At 43.4% G+C, this 27,794-nt stretch overlaps 1 protein-coding gene across 4 annotated transcripts; it reads right to left on the reverse strand.

Moving 5' to 3' along the window:
• Nucleotides 1-360: 360 nt before the first annotated feature.
• Nucleotides 361-27,341, reverse strand: RHOA (ras homolog family member A). 4 transcript variants are annotated; one of them, XM_074151715.1, is made up of 5 exons: nucleotides 27,130-27,341; nucleotides 8,906-9,063; nucleotides 5,899-6,019; nucleotides 2,619-2,749; nucleotides 361-1,631 (listed from the first exon to the last, which is right to left on the reverse strand). In XM_074151715.1, exons 2-5 carry the CDS (start codon nucleotides 9,059-9,061, stop codon nucleotides 1,458-1,460), a joined length of 582 nt encoding a protein of 193 aa, XP_074007816.1. In that variant the 5' UTR covers nucleotides 9,062-9,063; nucleotides 27,130-27,341; the 3' UTR covers nucleotides 361-1,457. The 4 variants fall into 4 exon arrangements, with proteins under 4 accessions (XP_074007816.1, XP_074007817.1, XP_074007818.1 ...); XM_074151716.1 differs by lacking the exon at nucleotides 27,130-27,341 and adding an exon at nucleotides 26,843-26,952; XM_074151717.1 differs by lacking the exon at nucleotides 27,130-27,341 and having other exon boundaries at nucleotides 5,899-5,980; nucleotides 8,927-9,061.
• Between the last annotated feature and the right edge of the window lie 453 nt (nucleotides 27,342-27,794).

A 27,794-nucleotide genomic window follows, 5' to 3' on the forward strand; every position in this document is an offset into this window, starting at 1 on the left:
GCCAAGCGCAACATCCCACTCGTGCTGCAGGGCCTCCTCCTGCTCATCTATTCCCATGCTCAAGACAGACAAATTCAACCCAACTGCTCTACTCTCGTCTGGTTTGAACATCAAAACCAGCTCCTGGGAAGCTTTGGCACTCACGGCAGGGGCCAGGGATTCCACCCCTGCTCTGCTGAAGCGTTCGGAAACCGCTGCGAGCAGCGGGTGGGTGTCACTTGCTGGGAAACAAAAATAAGTATTAAAGCACTTGCAACTGCTCAGTGAATGCTATCACAGCCGGATCAAAAATGGCATTTCCCATTCAGGCTGTCAGACGCCGGGCCAAAAACCCAGAGTGAGGAATACAGACACCAGGATACAGGGAGCTTAGAAAACTGCCTTTATTCTATTAGTTGTTGGAAAAATGAAAATACAGAAAGAGTTTAGTTGGCTGCAGAACAGCAAGAAGTTCACAGGTTAGGAGTCTGATCACTACATGGTAACCAAACTTACACAAAAAGTTTCATTTTTTTTTTTTTAGTTTTGAAACTGGGTCCAGCAATGAACTTAAGGCAACTGAACAGTTCAGAAGCTTTGAGTGTGAGCAGGCTGTCTTTTCTCATCCCTACGGCACGTCATGGAAAAAAACTCCTCCTGGGTGTGCAGACCACTCAAATCATTCAAATGGGTCAGACTCTTACAAATGAACAGGGGAAGAGGATCAGCTGCTTTCCATCGGACTTTATTTTCAAATACAGTTTCTTAAAAAACCCAGAACACCTTAACGCAGAGGTTACAAGTAACAGTATTAGGAAATCCAATTATACAAAAAATACTACATCTAAGCTGGGGTAAATAGATTTATTTTTGGTAACATACATTTAAACTGGCACTAATTACACAGTAACTAAAAGGTAACTAACATGAAACCACAGAACCCTCACTTTTCCTTAGCTGAATGGGACTTGGTCATTTCAGAGTGATCACATTTTCAAACTAATGTTTTACACCACTGAGCCATGAAAATCAGATCTTCCTAAATGTGATAGCACTGAAGCTACACTCGATTCCACATACAGCCATATAACTGTTGTACTCAAATTAGAAGAGGACGTTAGTTATAAAGTAGTTACAGACCAATCCTCTGTGTTGACAGCTTTTTCTCTTTCTAGAGAGAAGAAAGAAGATAGAGAATTGTCTTCAATTAGCGCCTGGCATATCCTGTGAGTGCAGAAAAGGTTTGTTAGAGGAATGTTGAGGTTAACCTTGGGTGCACAGATGAATTTGATGCAGATTGTTATAAAAATCATGGTTGGCTTCTAAATACTGGTAGCAAGATGACTCGATTTTGAAATCTCTTAAGTAAATTATAGATAATGAAAAAGGCCAGTAATCATACACTAAGATTAATAAACAGCACTTCAAAATTACTCAAGTGCAGGGTGCTGCTTTGGCCATCTTCCTCTGGCCACACTTTATAAGAGAAGGCACCCGGACTTTTTCTTGCCACGCCGGGCTTGCAAAGCAGCTCTAGTGGCCATTTCAAAAACCTCCCTCACACCGTCTTTGGTCTTTGCCGAACACTCCATATACCCAAATGCACCGATGCGGTTTGCCATATCTCTTCCTTCTTCGGGTTTGACAGGCTCCTGTAACAGCACAAAGCAACCCGTCAGATCAACCCAAAGCCACAGCCACGCGCGCCCCCATCTTCCCTTCCCCACCCATAGCTTCCCAAAGGCAAAGGAATTTCTGGGTTAAGTGCACATTTTCAATGGGTTAATTAATAATTAATTGCTCCATTGAGAGCGATCTTTTAAATAACAAAGGCAGACTTAAAATAAAATTTGGTTATTTACTCAAGATGCAGCATTCACCTCAGCCCGGATCACAGAGACGGGGGGTTATTTGCATACTGTGCCAGAGCTTGAGGACATGATGAGTTTTCTAACACCTCTGAGCTTAAAAGACCCTTTGAAACTTGAGCAACAGGATTGCTTATTTCGGAGGAAACATTTATGCAACTCTTTGCCACAACTGTAACAAAAGCCTACCAACAAATCCCCAAATTAATGCCTCTTTGCATAAAAACAAATATTATGCAACGGGCGCACAAATTCCAGGGCAGAGCAGAGTATCTGCACTCCCGTACCCAAGCTGGGCGTTTCAGACACGATCTGAAAATGAAACCTAGTGATAGGCTCAGGATTGAGCTACAGCACCCGTGGTTATCACCTCAGAACACCTACCGATAAAGCTGCTTCCTTTCACATCCTGAACATACAAATTAAAGAACAACTCAAGGGTGCATGCACTCGATGTGCTGATGTCTCCTAATTAATTCCTTTCTACCTCAGGGATGCAGCTCTGCAGCACAGAGAGCATCTGACAGTTAGTAACCCAGTATTGCCATTTTCATTGTTGAGAACGCCTTTTTCTAAAAATTAAATCTCCCAATATGAAAAAAGAAACACTCAATTAAAGGCAATATGTGCTTTCTGGTTTCTGTCATGGATAAGTGTTCATTATGCAGCCCACAGGAAGCTGGCAGCGAGCTGGGGATGCCCATTTAATGCTCTGGTACAACCACTGTTCGCTTCCTTCGTTCAGCGTAAGACTATCAAAAAGGAACCTGCCTGCTTCATTTTGGCCAGCTCTCGTCTTGTGTGCTCATCATTCCTCAGGTCCTTCTTGTTTCCTACCAAGATGATAGGCACGTTGGGGCAGAAATGCTTCACCTCTGGGGTCCACTTCTCTGGGATGTTTTCTGAAAGAAAAAAAAATAATAAATAGATAGAAGTGTGTCTGTACTAAAACCCACTTCTATGGAGAGTTTTATTTTAAAGCTTTTAGCAGCTGCCTGAGCAATTTTAACTTGCTAATCCACACCGATGCCCTTTTTTCTGCTTTTAATTGGGGAAGCAAATAGACCTGTTCTGGTATTACCAAAAAAGACAAGCCTGTCTATGCTAATTTTAAGGCTGAAGGACACCTAAACTCTTGGCTTCTCTACATCTCTCAGTAGCTCCTTGACAAGGGTTAGCATAAAGTACTTCAACGTGAAGAATCCTGAAGTACGGAGTTATGGAAAATTTTGCTCCAGGAGAAACATTTTGTTTATCTCCAGAAGCTAAAGATGGGCACAACCCTGAAGCGTAAGTTTTTACATCACTTCTTCCTTTTAAAAAGCAATATCAAACAACCACTCCGAACTCTCCCGTTAACTGTAGCAGAAATGTTGTTCTATGCACAAATTACAGATGCACAGAAACAAAGATTTGATTTAAGTCATTTGCAGATTTGCCATTTCTCCCAAACTGCAGCAAATGAATTTGTGCTTATATACAAGAAACATTTTCCTCCCAACGTAATGTTTTTTTTAAATGGAGCTGCAAATGGAAGACTTGAGGGCTTTTGAAAGCAAACCCTTGATAAATTCTATATAGCAGGAAATGCTGAACAGCCCAAAACATTTGGCTTTGCTTTCAGAAGCTCTCAGACATCTGAGATTCACTGGTGGATGTACCTGCAGGCTACATAACCCTTTTTATCTTCACGAAATTCCATTCAGCTTTTGAAGAGACATTCACTATTATGGCATTGTTTTCTTGCTTGAAAGAACAACTTAGGCATTCTGAAGCCAGTTTTTGCACTACGGCCAAGACAGCAATTCTGCAGCTGCAGCTGGAGCGCTCGGGGGGTGCTGGCCTCTGGACACCGCACACCTGAAGAGCCACCTGGCAGTTCACTGCTCCCTCCACTGCTCCGAGGGACACAGGCACCCCGATACTGGTGAGCAGGAAGGGAGGAGAGGGAGGAAAAAATAGCCGAGATCAGACTTGACATAAGTCCCTCTCCTGCTGCCTCCAGGTTCAGTAACCCCTCTGGTTTCCAGGGAGGTGAGGTGGGTTGTTGGCTCTCCAGCAGCCCTGGCAGGAGAAGTGAGCGCAGCTCAAACCTCGGACGTAGCTATAAACAGCTGTGCACCAGGCATGACCACAGCACCACTGCCAACTAAACCTCAAGCTGTTCTGGAGGGAGACAGAGACAACAAAAGATGTCTCTAAACACAGGATCAGGTGGAAGTGATGAAGAGAGAGATCAGGATTTCACAGATACCAAACTGGCTTGATACTGTAACGTCTTGAGGAATATTCTGTTTGCTCATTTAGTCAAACCTCCTGTGAATTGTGGCAGGAATGGTATTTTTCAACCATTGTGGCAGCTCCATTTAGCACTAATCTTTCCATTAACTGTGTTTCTGTGCTTCCGGGATCCTTTTTGTCTCGTTCTTGTTTCTGCCTAAGACGCAACCCTGAGAGGCAGGGTTCATCCGCAAGATAGATCAGAGGCATAGCAAAAAAGCATCTCTAAGGAGAACTTGCAATGATTATGATCATCCTGGCAGCAGCAAACTCCAAAAGATTCAGTGGTTTAATACATTTAAGAGAGAACTGGTATCCCATTTATGAGCACCAGTTCAAATAATTTGACACCTGTCATCAACAGACAAAGCAGAGGGGTCTCCCACTTTTCCTGGCCATGAGCTGTCCAATGCCTGGACATAATTTTGACCAGTTACAAACAAGTACCAGTCGGTCACTGCACAGAAGGTTCTTGTCAGAGTACAGCTGGTCAGACACACAGAATCCATATGCCTGAAGATCTACCTTAACATTATCTGCATTCTAATAAGAAACCTCACAAATAGCCACCAGTAAACAAATCCCACTGGTGAGAAGTAGATAAGGGAACTTTTACAGACATTCACTTGCTTAAGAAAGTGCTACTACGATGTATTTGTTTAGGAGACTACACTGGATGGCTGGAGTCATTACCATTTTAAAGGGACAGAAATCAAAGCTCCAGAGACGTTGAGTCTTAGAAATAAGAGTGTCTCTATCTCCTGCTCCTTACCCTCTTCAAAAACATCTTTGGAAGATCCAAGACATCGGTATCTATGCATCAGATTTATTAATCAATCACTGAAGATTTCAGTCCCGGACTCCACACAGAAAAGGTGCCCATGTAATAAGACTTTTGAAATGTGTGTTTTTAGAGCTCAGAAATCATAAATCAGGCAACTCTTTTCTTCTCTTTCCTCCATCACAAGCAGATGTCAGTCACTGGAAAGCAGGCTAGGAGAGTACAAGCCTCTGATCATTTCCGCCAGTGAGAGAGCCCCGCTCTGGTGTGGTTCTAGCCCATGTTTTGAACTCACCAAGCAGAGAGCAAAAATACCCCAAGCTATTTGGGACTAATAACTCAGACTGTTTCAAGCTGATCTCTCTTGAATAAATGGCGGGGAGGAAGGGATGAAAACACAAAGCTAGCTTCCCCGTTTGCATAGAAAGGATGTTACTCTGTTTTCATAGATATAGCGTGGTCTTGAGTGTGTAAGAGCCTGCAATTTTCAAGGAGAAATAATAAAAAAAAAAAGTAAAATAAAATCCAACCTTTGGTGGGCCATGCCACTCAGTGGACACTTTATGTACTCACAGGGCTCCCGGACACAGGAGGGTGCAGCTACAGCCTTCCTGCTTGCTTGGGGTCACCAAGCAGCACCTCCCAAGGGACAGGCACACCAGGATGCTGCCTTGGCCCAGCACATAACACTGCCCGGTTGAGGGTGCTGATCCAGGCCAGGGAGCTGCCTCCATGCTCAGCGTTGCTCAAACTACACAGCAGAGCCCTGGGTAAACACTGTGTGCTGCTGAGGCTTTCAAAATGCCACTCGGCATCGCTGAAGAACACAGGTTCCTCTAAGATCTTAATTTTTGAAAACTATAAATTAATTTTGAAACTAGGAATGCTCTCAATCATTATACCACATGAGAATAAATTTTACAGCATGATTTCCAAGGGGAATACAGCGACACAGAGATGTGGTTCCAATTCAGTTAGTGATCTACTTACCTAAACTATCAGGACTATCAATTGAAAAACACATAAGTATAACATCAGTATCTGGATAAGAAAGCGGTCTAAGTCGGTCATAGTCTTCTTGTCCTGCTGTATCCCACAAAGCCAACTCAACCTGCAGAAGAAAGATCAAGGCAGTTAGCCAGATCACCAGGCAAGGTTTGATTCAGAAGCTAGAAACCCAAGAGTAGTGGATAAAATATTTAAGTTAATACCACCCAAAAGGAGGAGACTACAAGACAAACCACTTTGACTATTAGAAATTTTAGGTTCCATAATTCCAAAAATAAGTTTGCGGCTTATGAGACTTTTCTTTATATCCATGACCAGTGTCAATTCTCTGAAAGAACATAAAAGCTATCAGCAGAAAAGTAAGACAGATGAATCAAATGGAATTGGCTCCAAAGGGTTGGGAATATCTGTGATAAGCATTCCAGAAATATCCATTTTCAGTGAAAGTGGAACCTCTAAGTATATGCTTTTTAGAATTATGCACATTTTCAGTTGGTTTACAGCTGTAACCTGTGGTGACTAAGAAATGTCAAGATTGTACTTATCTGTGCACAAATTCATTAAAACTACATCATAGCCGAAATTTACACTTGCAATTTGCTTTGAAATAAACCTGATTTGTGCTTAAAGCTTCCTGTTACTAAGAACTGAATAAAGTACCTAATGTTATCAATATTTCTACTTACAGTGGAGCTAGGGGAGAACACCCCAGTAGGACTGTTTAAAAAAGTTGAAGGAATACCCAACATTTAAACTAGGAAATCTAAAAACTATAATCAAGCTCTTGAGGTACACTCTTGCTTGAGATCTGCCTTTGCAGTGGAGTGGGTTCCTTCTTGTTTAAGCTCTTACATTCAAAAATTCCAGGAAAAAAAGTCTACAGCAATTCAGATAAAGACAAATGGGCAGAACTGGAACCCAAATGTGAGCTTGAACATGCAATGCAACAATTTGGTTAAATTGTGAAGATACAAAGCTTTAGTTGAACTCATATACAAAAAAAATTCTTCTGTATTTCAGTCAGAAATGCTCCTCCTCTCAGAGTCACGTCTGCATTTGCAGATGTGAATTTTACGGCAAACGTTCATTTTTTTTTTACAGATATGTCTGTTGAGGGCTCCCTCACATGACACTGGAATCGTCTCCTTTGCTCTACCTAAAAAAAAAATAAAGATCGAACACGCATCTCGTACCATCGCTGTTTTGTCTTCACTTGGCTTCTGAACATTTCTGGTAATGCTTTTCTAGGAAGACAGAGGCTGTCAAACAGAACAGTCTTAAGCACTGCTCTCCTACAAACTTTTATAATCAAGTTGTCAGAAGACAAAGTGCTTAGATAAAGTATGTCATCTAGTTACAAAAAATTCATCTGACATTTCCACAACAGAAAATGCATTGCTCAAGCTGCTCATGCAATTTTTATTTAGATACTGGCTGCATACAGCTGATAGGGCATGACTCTCTTGCTCAACCCATTTAGAGATGCAGAGATTCAGGCAGAAGGGAATGAGGAAGTTTGACTAGGTGATAAGAGAGAGAAATGGATATCATACATATTTTAAAGAATAGTCCTTAGAGTCTAAGATACAATATAGAAACTGCAGAAACTGTCACCTTGAGGGAAAACATGTTCTAATATTAAAGTAAGGGATTTTTTTTTTTACCCATTCATATAATGGGAGAGAAAAGCTCTTTTTAGACTTAAATAGCATGAACAATCATGACTAAAATCACAAATAATCCATGCCTGTAACAGTACGAAATCAAGTTTAATATAAAGCCCAAAACTTGCTCAAAAAGTTTTTGTTCAAATCAGGATTGAAACCGAGCAGTTTCAATCAATCCGTCACTGCATCTGAACTAGACCTGACTGAAAGATGTTCTGTCTGTACCTGAACCCAGAGCAAAGGCACATGTCGCAGCCAGGAGCGAGACAGGGAAGCTCAGCACCATCGGCATCAAAAACATGCTTGACATGAGGAGCCACAGCACCGAGGTCAGCTCTGTGTGGTTACGGTAACAAAACAGCCATATGCCACGGCTGCCTAAAAGGGTTTGAAAATAGTTGAGCTTTCAAGGTGCAAAGTTTCTGCTTTCTGTCCTTCTGGAGTATCCTGGAAAGTGACAATTTTACACATCACACACTACCCTGCATGACACAAATGCAGAAGGCAACTTATCCGGCGTTCAGAGAGCAGACTTCTGAAAGCTGCCTCTTGGAGAGCTGTCTGGCATGTTTGCTTGTCTGGCAAACATAAGGACTCAGAGGTCACACAGATTGAAAACGGATTTTCAAAATCTTTAAAACTAAAAAGAAATACTTTAATGATTGATTTACTGAAGCACAAACTCAAAATGAAGCTCAGGGAGCCATGGGTACACTTGGCTGCTAAGAATTGCCTTCCTTCAGACAACCAGGACAGACGATGCTGATGTACCTACAAAAAACAAATCCCTCTGAAGACTGTCAGCCATCTCTACTGAAGAGGATCCTGCACGTTGCCAGGAATGAGTATGAAAAAAAAGAAAAACCTCTCTCCAGGAACTAGGGTTTGTTAATCACAATACCAGTTATCACAATGTTATCAAGTACCAGTTATCACAGTTTGTTAATCACAATGCCTATCAAAACAGGAACTCCACTACGCAGTTCCAAAGACTAGTAGCCCAGTGTCCTCAACATGTAGGCACAGCTTTAAATTGCTCTACGCCCTCTCACCTACTGCAACATTTTACTTGTAATAACTATGTTTTTTAGAGTCTCAACTTGTGCAAGGTTAGAAATAGGTTGTTAAACAGACATTGGATATGAGCAGGTTCTAGCAAGGCAAATATTTTTTCCACAGGAACATGCATAATATTTAAAAATATATTTACAACATAAGCAGAAAGTATTTGTACTAACTACTTCTTTAATAAGTGTAGAGATCTCCATGCTATTCTGAATAAATGCAAGTTCATTGTGACTTTTACAGAAGTATGCACATACCTGCTTTCCATCCACTTCGATATCTGCTACATAATTTTCAAAGACGGTGGGAACATACACTTCAGGGAACTGGTCTTTGCTAAATACAATCAGCAGACAGGTCTTTCCACAGGCACCATCACCCACTATAACCAGCTTTTTTCGAATGGCTGCCATAGCTGAAAAACAAAATGACAACTTATTAATTCTTCTGCTGTAGCTTTTAACTGAGATGCTAATTATTAACAACCACCAAGTTTCCAATTAATAAGAACTTTTAAATTGGGTCTACGTGTCCATTGGAGACACAGACAGGTATTTGGAATCACACAAGTTCAAATTCCCATCTGTTTTGAGAAAAACATTCCCCAGGACTTGTCAACAGACTGGTGAGCCACCAGGTGCAAAGATAACAGAGAGGAGGGGAGAGCAGCCTGGGTTAGCATTTCTTTACCTGTTCTAAAGATTGAGATAGGAACATCCAGAGATAGCGAGTGAGCCAGCAGCACTGTCCTCGAGCACCTTCTGAAAACTGTCTTTCAGGTAAAATCAAGTATGAAAAGCTTCAATTTGAGGGAAGTAACATTTTCTTGTCATGACAAGTTGGTTTAACTACAAATTGCCAGAAGCTGTGTGGAAGTCAGCTGGACTGCAGAGCGCTCTGCTGCCACGTCAGAGCACCAACAGAAGGATCTCAAGGTAACCAGCCTGTTTCTCAAATCACAACCACCACACTGCAAAGGATTTTAGAAGTACACATTCCACTCCTCAATCTGCTTTCCTGGACATCGCTGTTATCAGGTTATTTTGCCTGTTACCAGCTTACATTAAGTAAGGGGGGGATACAGAGGGAGACACCACCGTGGTGCTCCACACAGCTCTCTGCTGTTCAGTGTATTGATACTGGCAACACAGAAACCAGTGTGAACAGTGAGCTGACAGTTTGATGATGATATGAAGTTATTCCAGATAGTTCATTGTAAATATATATCTAAATGTACACAAAGAGAAAAACTGTCCAAACTTCAAATTTGAAGACGTGGGGCTCTAAGCTGATGATTAAATTTCATGAGAAAGATCTCAGGTCAAGTATCAAGCTCCTGGAAACGCGAGCTTGGCAGCAGTCAAAAAGAACAAAAATGAAATAGCAGGAACCGCTAGGAAGGGAACAGATCAAAGCCTAGAGTCAGGGTAGGGCTTAAAGAGATTATTGTCAGAAATTTGCCAAATCCAACACAAAGTCACAAGTGGCCCAAATAGTATGGATAGGTATTGATTGTTCAGCATCACTTCCCACAAATGAATGCAAGGGGGGGTGACACAAAGATAACAGAAAAGGGTTCAAGCCCACCAGAAGGCAATTAGTCTTGGGAACTCTAACAAGGGGAAGTTATGGACACAAGAAATTTATATAGGCCTAAAGAAGACCGGGCAGGTACATGGAAGAAGCTTCCTATGTGTGTTAAAGAATGCAGAAACCACATCTGTCTTAGAAATATAAAACTACTTTGAGGCTCACAGAGTGCTTTGGGAAGCACTATATATGTGCCTGCTCTCTTCTTTCTTTTCCATAGGCATTTATTTGTGACCATTGCAGGAACAAGACAGAGATTTAGGGAGGGACCTGGCTACAAGGGACTGGAACGAGGACAGAGCCATAACTACTTTCTTCTCCATAACATGAAGGCACTCCAGGGGAAGCCGCTTAGTCATCCTGTGAAGCTTCCTGGAAACGGAGCAAACAGTAACGCCACCATAATACCTACCATTGCATGACCAAAATACCACAGAGGGAGCACCCTTGTGAGTTAATTTTTGCCATGACAATCCCAGTACAAAGCTCTATGAGGATGACTAGGGCTGCTGGCGAGGGGAGAAGGGCTCAAAGAAGTACAGAAGAGAATTTAAAGACATAGCAAAAATGTTTTCTCTTCTTTCGCCTCTTGCCTTGCGAAATTAAGTAAAAAGGTAAAACTAACCACCTAAAAGCAATTCTTAGTACTATGAGATGGTGAAGAAGCCGTGGATATTACAGAGATTCTGTAATTCTGCTCCAGATGCAAGCAGAGGAGGGACCATTTCAGCCCATCAAGCAACAAGGGCTCAAGGACTTGGAAAGCACAACTTCGTCAGACACAACTGCTCAAGTAATCCAAATCTATCTCTAAAACAAGGTTCTTTCACCTTGTGAATATACATGTACACATACTCAAGTTATTCATCTTAGGGATTTGGGGTAGTTTCTACATTTGTGGGAGGTTTAAAATCATCCAAGCTTTGAAGAGGTTTTCTTCCAGTGGTTTTAAGTAGTTTTGAACACTTGCTAGCAATGGTAATATTTGATTTTTACAGAACTGGAAATCATCTGTCCTCTGTACCAAGTCAAGATCAACTACTTACAAGTTCTACCTACTGTCAGCTTTATCTAATCTGGCCTTAAAAAACTGTAATGCTGAGTCCTACAAAACCTCTGAAGCTGTTTACTCCTGTGCTCCACAGTATTTACTATGAGAAAATTTCCCTCCATGTGTATCCTCAGCCTTCTTTGATGTAATGTAAGCCCACTACTGTTTATCCTATTTGTCATGGGCACCAGAGAAGAGATTATCCCCTTTCCCTAGTGCAGTTGAGAATACATGCCTTCATTTAGTCTTCTCTTCAGGCAAAACAATGCCAGTTTATTCAAGCCTTCTCTGTAAATTGTATTTCCTAGACTTTCCTGTCACTCCCTTCTGGGTGCAGTCCAACTGGCACAAATTTACCAAAGCATGGAGCCCAAAAGCTGAATCCAGTATTTCACCTAGGGCTTTACCGACATTAACAACAGCTGAAAGACTATTTTATTGATCTTCCCGGATATACTGTTCCTTAAAAAACATACTGGAAGTGTATGTCTGTTTTGTTTTCTGGTTTTGTTTCTTTTTTTTCTCCACAGAAGACAACACTGTTGATACGTTCAGCTTTTAACACATAACAACTCCCAGATCTTTTTCACTAGGACTGCTACATAGTAAGTTGCTCACTATTCACACAGGTGAATGTTCTGCTTTCATGCCTTTATCCTTCCTCTGACTGATGTTTTATTCTACCTCCAAGTTCTAGTTCCGTCCTCCAGCTTAATCATAGCCTCTCTCACATGCAACTTTAATAATCATGATTCCCAGATAATTATCTAGGCCATTGATGAAACCACACTGGAGACAAAATAGACAGATGACAGAATGGGATAACCTGTCCTTCCTCAGTATCCTCCCTCCTTCTGCTTTCTGTGCTAGTGGCTGGGGCTCCGGTCCTTGACCACCTGTCTTACCTGCAAAAGCACCTAGGGTAGGTGACCTTTCTTGCATCACCTATGGATAACTGTCTTTTTCTGTGGATTATCAGATCAACTCTTCCTTTATCTTCCACTAAATACTTCCATCACTCTAGATTATTTACTTATGCCTAAGGTCTACAAGAAAACTGCATCAAACATCTAGATAACTAAAATTCCCTCATCACCAACTTCTAGAGGATCCTGCCAAGATGCTCATAAAAAGCCTCAACCGCCTTATCTTTTCTTGGTGACCTATGGCATCCTCATCCTTTTTACTTTAGTTTCACCTTCCAGATCATTACCACAAAATTCCCTCTGCATAATGTCCTTGGAACAAATGCATTGTTTAAAATTCAATTCAGGATGCAAAGATCACCACCAACATACTTGAAGCTTTCACTTGCCTCTAAAGTCCTAGGAGTTACTTTTGATTTGCTTACCTCAAGCGTTCCCCTGGGCAAGCAGCACAGGCTGAGGCTAGTTTGTTTGTGGACCTCAACAAATTTTCAGAAACAGCTCAGATTATAAACACTGAGTGGACAGAGATGCCTCAGGATGTCAGGTCTGATCACTGGACAGAGCCCTCCATCGACCTTGGAAGGAAGTCATCAAACATCACAACTGCTTGCTTCTTCCTGACGTTAGTGGTTACAAATTTTACAGCTTTATGGTACTTGAAGTTTCTTCTCTACTGGTGAGGTTGAATCCTTACTTGGTGTGGGAGCAATATACTTCACTTCTATTCAACATGTGGATGTTCAAGGATGGAACACTGCTGTTGGGCCTGCAACCAACTTTATTCTCATAATGGATTCATCTTGTCTGTATCACTGAAGGTCTCCATGCATTTGGAAATTGTTCTAGTGGTGCCACCTGTCCAAAACCCCAACATTTGTTCTTCAAATTTTAGCAGATATTTGGCCACAGGAGCATCCTGTAATCTATGCATTAATCATATTTGCAATAATAACTTCCTAATTTAGGGGATTCAGTGTACAGATCAGCATCTTTTAGCTAATTATTTTTAGTGAAAAATACATTCCCATCCAGTGGGTAGCTATAAGGGATTTTTACGTCTGGCAAATACTTGGAAAAGCAAAATCTCTGTAGCACAACAGAGGAAAAAAAATGACTGCTTAGAATGGAGCTACATCTTAGTGGTGTGTATCACAAGGACAACACTAACAGCATTAACATTGGTAGGTTTAGACTGAACATTAGGAAAGAATTTTTCACAGAAAGACTGGTCGGGCATTGGAATAGGCTGCCCTGGGAGGTGGTTGAGTCACCATCCCTGGATGTGTTTAAGAGACGTTTAGATGTGGTGTTGGGGGATATGGTATAGGGGAGAACTTTGTAGAGTAGGGTAGATGGTTGGACTCGATGATCCCAAGGGTCTCTTCCAACCTAGACGATTCTATGATTCTAACAGCAGTCGGATCTTTCTGCTGCCTTTTGACATGCTCTGGTTTTCTTAATCAAGTATTCTGAAGCCTGGAAATACATGAAATATGGACTAGCAGAGTGTTTTGGGAGGAATCATAAAGCACTTTGCTAGCCTAAAAATTTTCATGTAAAATGTACGGTACTTATGTTACATGTAAGTTAGTATTTGCTGCAGCCTGTCACCACTGAGTCTGTGTCTACATTTAGAGGTAAAAAAAACCTATACAAACTACCTAAGAGGGTATTACAAATACACCCAATGCAAGCTGCCACTACCTCACTGTAACTGAACACAAGTACTACACATTCATCCTTTTATGCAACGCATAGAGCAGGGAGAGACCAATAAATCCAGAAAGCTGCTGGAACAGCATCACTGATGATGCACACAGAACATTGAGCAAGAAATATTCTATCCCAATTAGTGTAACAGAATGGATGCAGTGATCTTCTAGGAGAATCTGTGCCGTCTTCTGCAGCAAGATGACAGATCTGCAATTTTTCCTGCTCTTAAATGAACCACTCCCCCCATCTTTGCATTTATAGGATTCTTAAAACCAGCTAGTCTGCTAGATTCAAAGTGGAAACTCTCACAATATGACTCAAGTGACTCATCTGAATGGAAGAAATTCAATTATGACATTTCCTCAACCTAGGCCAGTGCCTTTCACAGGTATTACAAGAGCTTTAGACATCATTTACTCAATCCCACTAACATCACAGGAGGTTACAACACAAGGAGCTCCTGTTTGCCGAGTTGCCACACTAATATCCTTGTTACACGAGGCTGCTATTTCTAAGTGCAGTGACGCTCCAAGACTCATGCAGCATAAAGCCCTGCTTGTTAAGAGAATCTAGCAAATACTCCAGAAGAATGAGAAATGGGGAAAATATTCTTTTCTGTGTTTTAAACATACTCTCCCCCAAAGTATTATTGTTTACTGTAATGGAATTTGTCTCTTCACTTCAGCATGCTATTTATTTTTCCAAGGAAAAACATTTCCAGTGCATCCTCTCCTGCAAATCCCAAGGCCACACAGCGTGAGTGAGGATTGTGGACATGCTGTTGACATTCTGAAGTTGGATAAGCTGGTAACAAACATGCCAGGTTTGCCTGTTTCGTTCTGGATCTCATCCTGGAGAAAGTAATAAGGTGGAAGAAACAGACTTTTACCATCACGTAGGTATCCTGACTAGATTTCATTTCAACTACCAATCAACTACTACCAACTTTATATTGCCTGCTATGTCATATGGGCAGATCCTTCGTATAATGCACAGTTTTGTCAAAATGGATCTGGATTACTGTGCATATTAGCAAGAACTCAGCAGCAGTTCAGCAGGACCATTAATGATGTTTCTGATGCTGAAGGGAAAACACACTTTAAATTCTTTCTCACCTAATCTTGCTTAAGTCCTTAAAACCAAAATATTGGAAAGCAAGGGTTTTGAAATCTTGTAAAGACTGCTTTGCTGCTGACTCTTCCACACTCAGCAATTGAACAGTTTGCTATTAAGTGAATTATAGCCTGGCACTCTTCTCACTTGCTTCATTTCCCCTTTATTCAGGCAGCCCTGCCCTGGGCCATCAGGAGGAACAAGGAGGCTGAGGCACCAGAAATTAAACCTTGCTCAAGTGTCCCCCATCCCGACTAGACAAGCCCTGCCCTCTACCTACCACAGGGGAGAACTGCCTCCGTGCCAGGACCTGAATTTACTCTTAAAATATACTCACTTTTGTTCAAGTTTGAGGGGGAGGAAGAATGAGCTTCCCCAAAGACTCCAGTGATGAAGAGGACATGGATGAGCAGGCTTTCTCAGTTTTCTTCTGGGTGTTTAGCAAGGTCTGGCATCAAAACTGAGAACTACCTGAACCTCAAAACAGTTTGGAGCAGAAAGATATCAGCCCAAAAGCAAACAGGTCTGCTTTTAGGGCAGCTGTATACAGATAGTGAAGAAAATTAGACTGAATATGGAGCATTTTGGTGGGGGAAATGGTCCAAAGAAGATAAGCAGAGAATGGGGAGGGGAGAGAGGAACAGGCCAGGAGGGGGATGGCAGAAGCATGTAACCGCTCAAATCCACCCTCCTCTAGAGCAGAATCCAGGATTCCCACATCTCCCAGCTGTTTAATTGCCAACAGGAGGCAAGCTTCTCAAACTTATCCTCCATTGAAGCCCCAGTGGAAAATGTCAGCAACTATACATTTTGTATTTTCTTTTCCTCCACCACACTTTTCATTAGTGAAAGTATGTATAAACAAATGTCAGAAACATTGAAGTTTGCTGTTGAAATGCTATTCATGCTACCTTGAATCAGCTCCTTTGAGCATACATAAGCCTATGTGTGCTATTGTGCTATTTTTTTTTCCACGTGAGCCATAGAGGATGGGCTATGCTCTTAAATAGCAATAGTTGTGAAGTAAAGGAAACTATGACCCCAATTCACCCCTTACAGGAGTTGCAAAATGAGTAGCAAACAGCCACGGGACTGCAATAAGAGTAAGAAAAGATAAATAAAAAAGGTGATTTGATCACATAAAGGAGTTAAGATACAACCTATGTTTCTGCTACAGGGCTCCTAAAAGACCATCGAAGAACTACATACACCAAAACATGCTGCAAGTGACCACTTATTTATTGTCTTTATTTCTGGAGACATCCAGAATAGAACTCATCTTTACAGCTGCACTGAAAGTAAAGCCAGATGAACTCCATGCTCAGAGTGATCGTGCTCGTTTGGTACCAAGTACAACTTGAAATCAAGCGTTACTGGGGTAGAAATACAGTTCAATTACAAGCCATTGGAATACAAACATTAAAAACATGAATGCAGTCACTACTATAAAAGAGACAGTCAACATAGCTTATTTCAGTAATTGAAATTTACTTAATTCTGTGCAAATTTGCCTGTGGACACTTGCATTCATAAACTGATAAGCCACATTATTTAAAGCATTGCTAACAAGGCCTTTGGGAAACAACTATATTTATATTCCTTACAGCATCCAGCACATAAAGCAGTTTGACAGTACTGCAAAACAGACCTATTTCCATCTACAGCACTATGTGGGAGCAGTTGGTAAGAAAAAGATATCTGCTGGGTTTTTTTTGGAGGGTTATATATGAAATTTAACACTTGAAAAAAGTTCCAAAGCTGGCAAAGCACAGGGCAGGCTACTGATGTTGCACATTAAATGTAATCCATAGTGAAAGGGAAAATTTCTATTATAAGACTGAAGTACAATTGAAAAAAAAAGGACACAGAAGGTCAGCATAGCACCCAACGGGATTGAAATGCTGGACGTAGGTCCTTCAGGAACAGGGACAGGGCAAGCAGAGCGTTCAGCTTTCTGCTAGCAGTTTATTCAGACTGTGCATTAACCCTGCTCAAGTCTGGCAAGTTTTACTAGTCTAGGAAAAGTGCTTTGCAAACAGAGCTGTACATTTCCAGAGCCAGCTTTAAATTGGGAGCAGTATAGCTGTGTTACAACCCCAGCTAATAAACCTCACCAGGTCTCAGCTAACTCCACAAATAACCAGCTCAAGCCTCTTTGTACCACATCACCAGAAGCGGGAGCAGTGTCAGCTTAACTGCAGTAGGTCTTAACAACATTGGTTCAGTGCCAGCCCCGGTGAACCCTTAACGACTGATGAATTTTATACAGTCATAAAGAGTTATCCAGAAGTACAAAACTGGTGTTTCATAGGCATGGACACAACGCATTTCAGTTAAGCAAACAGTGTGTTGTTTATGCTGCCTCTACGATGGCTGCAATAGGGCAAGAGATACCTCATCCAGCATAAAGCCTGCCAGCACGGAGTTTTTGAGGAAACCTGAATCGGCAGTCAGTACTAGATCCGTGTTGTGTGTCATGCGGACATAGTACGTCTAATCTGAGATATCATGTGAAGCCTCAAAGCTGGATTCATCCTATCAAATTACAGCCTTTGCCCTTGCTTTCCTCTTCAGGATAAATCCTGTATGACAACATGCAATTCATCTGACTCTCAGAGAAGAAAATTGCTTTGGATTCTGATAAATTCTCTTGATTTCTAACTACCACAGGAAAGAGCAAAACATTTTGCTTTGCTCTCCTTCCCTGGACAGCACACCCACCTGTGCTTTAGAGGAACGGTGCCTCAGCATGATCAAACACACTGAGAAACACACAAACTATCTTGTTAAAACGCCCAAGCCATGACCTGTGCAACTCTCTACACCCAGCACTGTCCCCCACATGAACCTCCAGCACAGACACTGACCAGGGGAGCAACTTGTCCCTGCAGCTAAACTTATATTTGCTACATCTAGAGACCTACAGACCGTCCTTCACTACAGGTCTACACACATATAAAATCAGATACATTGCCTTGGGACTTAGGTCTCTCCACCTCAGTGCCTGGCATTCAGGACCAGCTTGGGAATGGATTCCTACAGAAAAGCAGAAGAGGAAAAAGGAAGGAGAAGCTTCCCCCTCCATGCTCTCCAGCCTCCAACCATTTTCAGCTCAGGAGCTTCTTGGGTCAGATGTGGTTCCTGTGAATTTGGTAACCTCAAACAGATTTCTCTTCCATGAGCTTGTCCAGACTCCCTTTGAACCCATGTAAACTTCCAGCACTCGCAACATCCTGTTGGAGGGAGTTCCCACAGCTTAATTGCACATTGTGCATAAAGCCACTTCCTTCAAATTCAAGATTGTCCCTATTAGTTTCTCTTACTGCCTCCTCACTCCGAAATGGAAAGGGAGCGAACAGTTTACCTCGGCTCACCCTCTTTCTGCTGCTCACGTAACAGACTTTCCAGATGGAAGCATCCTAGCATAGAGTTGTTTGGGCATTTTTTTGTATACCTTTACACCTGTGACAGTAGCAACTGGCTGATCTATCAGCTGGATGCTTCTAGCATAAGTAGTAACAAAGTGGTAGAGGTGTCACGGTGAAATGCCTCAGCCAGGAGGGCCCTTGGAAGCCCAGCAGCACAGCACCGTGTACCTTCCCGTCCCACCCCATCTGTCACAGCCCCAAATGCAGCAGGGCTGCTGCAACACAGGCCCCAGGAGCTGGAGCCCAGAGACGGCCCTGTTTTGAGAAGCATGTGCTGTTCCATCCATTCACGCCGTATCAGAGAACCACACCCTGAGCTGTGTTTCAAGTGCAAACAAGCTGCAGCTCGGTCATTCCCCGGTACACGTTTCACTCCTTGCATCAGCTCAAGCGCGGACTATCTTGACTTTAAAATAGGCGATAACAGAGAATCCCCTGCCATGCTTCTTGCTCCAGCAGTTAAGTTACATTTTCTGCATTAACGATGTGGTTTTATTTGTCACTTCCTCATTTATTTGGCCTCTGCAAATTTCTTCATACTGGTATTTTGTGTTTCTTCCAGGTGACCGGTAAGAAATACAGCCCAAGAGCTAACTCCTTACTGTTCTCACTGAACACAGATTCACTCCAGTCTCCAACTGTCTTTTAAAGCTGTCCTCTTTCTACTAAATTTAATACGAATTGTATTGATTTTGTACTGGCTTGGTTTCTCACTGAAAATGACGTGCAATTACTGTCAAGTGCTAACCGAAGGCTAAGATGAACACCTGTACTTAAAAACCAAACTGAAACAATTAACACTAATTGTTTCTATTTCCCCCGGTCCAGGTTGAGTGACATTGTCTTAATTCTTTCCTGAACGCTTTGTTACTTATTCCATTATTGTACCTGGGATTGATGTCTTAGTCTGACGGGATTATAATCATTAAGGTTGTCCTACTTCTCTTTATTATTCCTGCATATTAGCATTCTTTCAAACTCCTTAAACTGCTGCAGTATTTAAAGAGCTTTCTGGAAAAAAAAAAAATTATATAAACCCCCTCTATTCTCAGGCCAGAGATCTTCAGAGCCGAGATATATATCAAAACAGAGGTGTCAGTTACTAAAACTGGTCAGATTAGGCGTACAATACCATTCAACCTTTTTATTTTTATTTGTTTGAAGAGATAATCAAAATACCCGATTACAGGGAAGTTCCCTGTGTACAGATAAATAACTGGCAAAAGACAGAAAACGAGACGGAAAGAAATGCTCAGCTCTCACAGAAGACCACCAGTGGAACCTGCACAGCTCGACATTCCTAAATGACCTGAAAAAGCGAGAAAAAATACCAATGCAACAAAATTTACTGATGATGTCAAGAAGTTCAGGTAATAAAGGCAAGAGCTTACTGTGATGAATTTCAGAACCATAACAGACTCTGTGCCCAAGCAATAAAATTTGAAATAGATAAATGTGAAGTGATACACAAGGTAAAAACCAGATTCAACTTCCTATATGAAATGATGGACTGGGAGCTGATCACTGCTACTCCAAGGCAGTATTTTAGGGTTATATAGTTAGTTCCTTTAAAATACAAGCTCAACACTCTGAAGAGCTAAAAAAAAAAAAAAAAATACTAAAAATGCCAATATTAAGAACTCGCAAAAATGAAGAACACAGAAATCACTTAGCTGATGTAGGAATCCACAAGCACGCCTGCATCTTTTGACTCTGTGTGCAGTTGTGATCCTCCCCATGTCAAAAAGCTGTAAAGGAACTGGAAATGACTCAAAGCTGGGCAACACGGATGATTAAACTATAGAACAGCGTTCATATGAAGAACAACTATGGCAGAACTGGAAAAAGGGCAATCTGGAAGAGATGCAACCAAGGAAGAAAACGCCTACAGACACTTCTCTAATAGGATCCTAAGCAGCAGTGAGAAACGCTGGGGCCTGAGCGTTCAGTCTTTACAACAAGGACAAGGGCACACGGGATGAGCCAAGTTCAAAGCAAAGGCAGGCCTCGCATCCCAGCAGGGCACACAGCGAGGCTTCGCTGTTTCTACCACATCTCAGCTTTTTAGATCCACAGTTTCTTAATCATAGGTTTCTCTCTGAGCTCCCTTTTTCTCCCAGTTACTTTTCATGCTTTTGGGCTTCTGTTTCATATTTTCTACTTTCAGTTTCATCTGTAGGGCTTTCTTGCATTGTTTTTCAAGCGCAAACAAAACAGATGCCTTCATTTCCTTTCCAAGTCAGGTTATTTAATTAGCTTTCAACACTTGATTGGGGAAAAATATCACAAAAGGAGGTTCCTGAAACATCTTTTTTAAGCCTGTTTAAGCCAGAAATTGTTAGAAACTAAAAGAGCAATATGTGCAAGCAAAACTCTGTCTTAGCATTGTCACCCTGCATCCTGTTTTGCAAACACCAAACTTAGCAAGAAGGTCCTCCCAGTCTATTACAAGTTTTCTTTGTTCTTGACTATCTGCAAAGTTCAACCCTTTGCTGTTCACCTCCCTATTTCTATATAATCAGTAAATTAATACCATTTCAGAACCCAGAGAGGATGACTAATTGCAGCATTTCTCCCCTGCCTTATTCTACCACGAAAAGACCCTCTCCAAGCCTGAAGGAAAGCTAGGACTACAGGGGCAGAAAGCAGTATTTTGTCCTTGGGACCTGTGGCTGCCGTTGCTGTCCTTGCACACTCACTTAACATTCTTGTTACTTTGCCCCTACTGCCTAGATCTTTGTTATCTGTAGGTACGATGACTTACGAGAGCACTTCTCTTATGCAACACTGAGTCCCAAGATTACTTTACACAAAATGAGATTAGGGCTTAATATTGAGGTAATTATAGTAGATCTGTGGATTTCCACTCGTGTGCAATCTGCAAAACGCTTTGCATCTGTGACTTTTTATTTTCTTGGTATCCTCTCTGCCCTAACACCTCCAGCATGTCAAAGAGGATGGTGGGGCACCCAACACGCTGAACAAGGCAGATTCTGCTTGGGTGAGATCACTGTCTTTAGGCACCCACCGCTGCCCCGCAGCTGGCAGCAGAAGCATATATGGACAAGAGAAACTAACTCTTCCAGACAACCATCTTTTTGTACCCATAGCTGACCCTCACCCGTGTTCCTCCTCTGCTCCCACCACAAGACATCTGTTGAGGTTGCACTGGTTCAGATCAAACACTCATCAAGTCCAGCACCCTGCCTGACACACAGGTATCTCAGCTGACTGAGTAAAAGAAGGATCAAACACATTGAGACCTCTGCAAGTGTATTTTCTCAGTTTCCAGCTTGGGGGTATTCTTAGTTTTCTTAATCTTTGTGCTGAACAGCCTATTCAATAGCATTTTCTTCTGTGATTTCGTTTGATTCTGAAGTCATGTAAATCACTGTCATTCAAAGCACTTTGTGGCACTGCGTTCTGCAGTCTCAATACTGGCTGCGGGAGACACACCGTTGGTTTTGATCTAGACCAGACTGTGGTCAATCATGTCTTTGCCGAACTGAAGGGTTCAAATCTTTTTAAGCATCCCTTGTATGGAATCCATTCCTTATCCATGATCTCTCCCTCCCCCAACTTTGCATTTATCTGGAACAAATTTCATTTGACATTTTACTGCCTGTAATTCAGTGTCAGAAGGCCGAGCTGCGATTCTTCCTAGTCAGCTCTTGTCTCTTCTTCCCTTCTTAACACCTTTCTCACCAGACCATTTATGAGTATGCTAAACAGTACAGGTGCAACACAGATCCCTACTCTTCTTGTCCCAAACTTCCCTTCTCTGTGCTTGTCAAGTCATTCAAAAACTCCAGTAGATTTAAGCAGTGCTGTTTCCTTTGCAAAAGCCATGTTGACTTTCTCCAACCATAAGTCCATCTGTTTACTTTTTTATTTTTAGAATTTATTTTTAAAAAAGCCATTGAACTCTCTGATCTCCTGCTGAGCTATTTTTAAGAACTGCTACCTTGTAAGCCATCTTCTACTTCTCTGGCTCCAAGGTATTGAGAAGTTACATAGCATAATTAATAATTCCGTCATCTCATCCATGAGTTTCCTTTGGAACCCTTGGGCAAGCACCATCTGGTCTTGGCATTTTGCAACTATATTTATCATTCTGCTCTAAACACTTATTTGCTGACACTTAGAGCAGAGACAGATCTTCCAATGAGTCCTATTACCCATAAAGAGAACTTCTGGCATAGGAACCTCTTTGGACTCCTCCACAGTAAACAGGAATGCACATAAAGTCACATTTTAACTTTCTGCTGATAGCTTCATCATCAAATATTTCTTTCACTTCATCATCATCTGCTGGCCCTCCAGACTCCAGCACCTTTCTTGCTTCTGATGTACTTGGAAAAGATTTTTTTTTTTTTTTTTTGCTATTAGTACGATATTGCTCGCAGTCTTTCTGGCCGGTCCTTATATTTCATTTTACTTCATCTGACTTGCCAGAGTTCACCTTCTTATTTACTTTTCTGGTCAATTTCATGACTTGAACTTTCTGAAGGCTGTACTCTTATTTCTAATACTTTCTTTATCCCAAACTGCATGCTCATTCTCATCTGTCAACATTCCACAGTATAATTTAAAATCTTCCCAACAACATTTGCAATTTGAAGCGCAGAAGCCTAATTCTGCTGTGGTTTATATGGAACCCAGCCTTTCCAAACAGCTTCTGGACTGAGATTCAAAAAATGAGCCAATTCACTTTGTCAGTACCAAGTCAAGATCCTACTGTAAGACGGCCTTCTCAGCTCACACAATTTCAACAGAGCAGATAGGAGGCGAAGAACAAAGAGCCTCCAGGTGTAAAATGTAAGAGAAATGAAATGTTAGCAAAGAATGCAAACAGAGATAACTGGTACTTGGAGAGCTCCTAGTTCTTTCAAACCACTGACACACACAAAGACAACCTTCCTTAAAACTGTGAAGATGAGGAGGAGGAATCACTTTGTACCCATCCACACTAGTGATCTGCTCCAAATGTGACAGTTCATCAGTCAGAACACGGTCAGGTGAGACAGGACTATTTATTGTTGTAAAGCACCGCTAATTAACTGAGCAAAGAGATTGAATTCAGCCCTGTTTCTGATTAAAAACAACGATTAAAAAAAAAAAGCAAAGAAAACCCCCACAACTGTCAGAGCTTGAGGAAAGAAAGACCTCATATTCGTTGTGGGTGTACTGCCCAATTTTACTTGGTATACTAGTGACTCTCCATCTGTTCCTTCTACTAGGGACCTTGGTCATGAAGGCTGGTCAGAGAAAGACAGTGAACCTTGTTCTGATTAGTTTAATTAGATGATTCACTTAGGAAGGACTGGCTGTTAGTTGTGAGTATGCAACAGCGGATGGCAAATATCTTAATTAAAAGGTGGTCTATGGATACCTTAGCTCTTTTGCTGTGTCAAATGCCCTTCTCAAGTGAAAACATGGTGATAGGAAAAGGACCGAAGAGAGGATAGACATATCAGAGTTGCTCTACCAACTCCAGTTCTGCTTTTGGTAGCTTTTGTTCACAGTCCAGAATAAGGTGGGAACACAGATCACATCAAGGCCTGAACGCACCCAGACACCTAACAGCGGTGTAAAATGGCTTAAAGCAACAGTAACTTAACCAGTGTACCAGAGACAGTCTTTTGGGATATTTGTGCTTATTTTTGAGATGAACCCAGAACTAATAAGCAACTACTTCTTTCTACATAGATACCTAGCTATTTATACCTTGCTCAATGTTGCAGGAAAGGAACCACACCAACAGGCAAGAAGCAGAGCATTTTCATTCAGGTGTGTGCCTGTGCGTAGCTGTATCCCTGGGAATGAAGGTAAGCTGCCGTCACGTGCATTTGTTTTGCACAGCACTGTTCTGTATTGTGGGGTTTCACCCTTTACCACTTGTTTACTAGAATGGCCTCCCCACAGATCAATTTAAGATTCTAGCCTTATCGACATGCTAACTTCCTCAAACTCACTGACTAAACTTTTCCTCCACATTAGTTAAACTGCATTTGAACATAAGTTATAAGAAAACAGAGCAGTACATGAGAATTTAAATGGATGTGGACTAACACATGAGCCAGATTCGAGTTTAGTATAAAAGGTACAAGATAGTGTCTGAGTAGAGACTTGGAAAGAACCTAATGATATCACAGCAGCAGGGAGTAAAATGCTATGGAGAGACTGAAAGAGAAGGTACGATAGGCTAGTGAGGAGGTAGTAGTCAAGGTCAGAAATTTCTAGGGCTGCGTGGACCACAGAAACAGTGTAAAGAAGAGCCATCAGGGCTTGGGGCAATGTAAATACATTGCGAGAAAAAGACAAAGTGTAATAAGTAGGAAAAACAAGAGTTACCATTAAAAAAATTAGGAAAGGCAATGATATTTCTAAGCCCCTCCAAACTATCAAATTGTTTTTACTTGGAATTTTCTTATCTGAAGAGCCATCGCTAGTCCTGCATCCTGGTGGCAGTTAAGATCATTTAGGATGTTTTTACTGTCAATTCCTGGCTCGGAGAACTCCCCGCCTCTGGCGCTCAATTGCTGTGGCACTCAGCCAGAGGGTGAGTTTGGTGAACTAGGAGGGATAACACAAGAGTTGCTCGGCTGAGCTCTCTGACTGAATTTCTTTTGCCCCTTGTGTGAAGGTGCATTTAGGTCTTGAGAAATTATTAAAAAAACAACAAAACAAAACAACAAACATATTCTAGTGTTAAATGATACGAATCGCTCATTAAAATTAATTTATGTCAAGCATTTATGCTGAATATGCTATTAGGCATTTTAGTGAACTAATTAAAATGAAATAAGGCTAATGGCAAATTTTCTTTTTTTAAACACGCAACCAAGGTCCAAATCAGAGCCAAAATTAGTCTGCGTATTTGAAACACAAATGCTAGAGCTGTGTGGCTGGAGACCTGGGTAAGGCCAGAACAGGGCAGGAGGAGGGCACACAGGTGCATTAGGAAAGCCTTCAACAGAAAGTATTTTCACGAATGATCTTTTCAGGGAGGGAGAGACTTCAGATTTCCCTACTGAAAAAAATGAAAAAAAAAAAAAATTTTGGAGAAACTAATACTTTGAGTCACAAACAACACTTAGAACAACTAAAACTAATTTTTGAGATTTCTGAGATAAAAAAGAGGGTTATAAAAGTTTGCTTTCAGACGAAGTGCACTGTTTTAAAATCACAGAGCAGAACGGTTACCTAGTCTAAGTTCTGGGGGGAGTGGGGGAAGCAACAACAGACCTAACATTCCCTAGGCAGCTCCTAGGATTTGGTTTTCTCCAAATCCTGCATTACGTACAGAATGGGCGGGTGGGAACCACTGCTCCTGAAGGGTTCCCTGCCACAAACAGGTGAGCTGTACTGGGACCGAAACAAAAGCTGGATGTGAGGCAGCAACTGAAAACAAACAAACTCCTGTTCCAGACACCTCGCAGAGACAGACTTAAAGGGATATCAAAGTAGTTAAGGCATCATTTGACTGGGAACAATACTTTGTCCTGAGTGTCTGTAATAACTTTAACTCTGTAAACCTCTATAATAAGAAGTTTTGGGTTTTTTTGGTTTTTTTTTAGACCCACAACACAACTGGGGTAGACTCGGGGCTCCTCTCGCTGCCGCAGCAATGGGCATCCTGGCAAAGAAGGCTTAAGTAGCGCTTAATTTTAAGCTGGGTAATTTTCAGTCTCAGGTAAGGCTGTCGTGGCAAATGAAGCCCATTGCTCTAACAGTTCCGTTTTAACCCCAAACCGAGCTCTTTGCTACACACTTCTCTGCGTGCCCTCGGCCTGCTGAGGCTGCACCGGCTCCGGTAACGGAAAAAAAAAAAAAAAAAAAAAAAGAAAACCCAAAAAAACCCCACCATCAAAAAAGCCACAATTAAAAGTTTGCAGTTACACCCCGAAAGGCGGTTTCTCCCCTGGCCAGAAGTTTGAACCGGCAGGGATTTCCGCCAGCGCTGGCGCCCCCGGCCCGGCGGGAGGCGCGGTGAGGGGTCCCCGTGGGCGACCCACGCGTGGCGGCGCGGCCCCGGCTCACCCCCGCCGCCCGGCTCCGCGCGCCGGCGCCTCCCGCGCGCCCAGGTGACGTCACCACAACAAGCTGCCAGTCAGCCGGGTCACCCCCACCGCCCGGTGCCCACTCGTGTCACACCCCACGGCGGTGGGGAGGGGGAGACACGGGGCGGGGGGGGGGGGAAGCGCCGCCTCCGTGCCGCCCACGGCGGGGCTGGCGGGAGCGGGGTCTCCGCCGCGGCCCAGGCGCCGAGGGCCGGGCGACGCGCGGGCGGCTCCAGCGGGGGAGCCCCCGGGGCCGCGCCCCTCCCTCCCCTCCCCCGCTCCCGCCGCCCGGAAAAGGCCCCGTTACCGGTCCCGGAAACCCGGGGGCTCTCGGAAGGGGGGCCGCACACGCCCTCCCCTTTTGTGCGCGCGATGCCGCCCGGCCGCGGCGAGCGGCGGCGAGAAGCTCGGCCGGGCCCGTCCGCCCCCGCCCGCAGGCCGCGGCGGGCGGGCCCCACCCGGCGGCGTCGCCGCCGCGAAGGGAGGCGGGAGGGGGGGGGAGGGGGGGGGGGGGGGGGGGGGGGGGGGGAAGCCGGCGAGCCGCCCCCCCCTCCCCGTGCGGCGGAAAGTCCCGTCCCGTCCCCTCCCCAGTACCTGTGGCCTAGCGCTGGGTCTCGCTCCCGCCGCTTCCTGCTCCACAGGCCCCGAGATCGAGCGGCGGCGAACGGAAACGGGCGGGGCGGGGGCGTGCGCGCTCACCGGCCCGGCGCGACGCGGCGCTGCGCTTCCCCTCAGAGCGGCCCCGCCCGCCCCGGCACCACCCCGCGCGCGCGCACGCGTCTCCCCCCCTCCTTCCCTCGCGCCCCGCCCTATGGCCAATGGGGGCGGCCCGAGTGCAGGGGATGCCGGGAAGGGGCGCTATAAAAGCCCGGGTGCTATTTACGCCGCGTGGGTTGGGCCGTTGCGCCTGCGTGCTGTGGGCGGGGCTGACCGCCGGTGAGGGCCTGCGGGGCGGCGGTGGCCGCCGCCAGGAGAGCTGTGTGGAGGTGTCTCGCTACCCCTGCTTGACTTTGAGCTGGGTGGGCTATGGGGCTCGCTTCGGGCCCAGTAGTGCGTGTCCTGTAGAGGAGCCTTGCTGGGCATGGCCCCCTAGCCGGATGTCGCTAGGCCGGGGGAGGCGGCTGTGGTGTCTGGCCACCCCGTTTGCCTGCAGGCCTTTCAGATGTGCCTGTTGGGGCTGGGAGTTGGTTCCCTGTGTCTTCCAGTCGAGCAGGTAAGCTCTGCTGCTGCCAAAAGCTGAGCAGAGCTGGAGGAAGCTG

This window comes from Numenius arquata, chromosome 8 (assembly GCF_964106895.1).
Source record: "Numenius arquata chromosome 8, bNumArq3.hap1.1, whole genome shotgun sequence".
NCBI classification, from domain to species: domain Eukaryota; kingdom Metazoa; phylum Chordata; class Aves; order Charadriiformes; family Scolopacidae; genus Numenius; species Numenius arquata.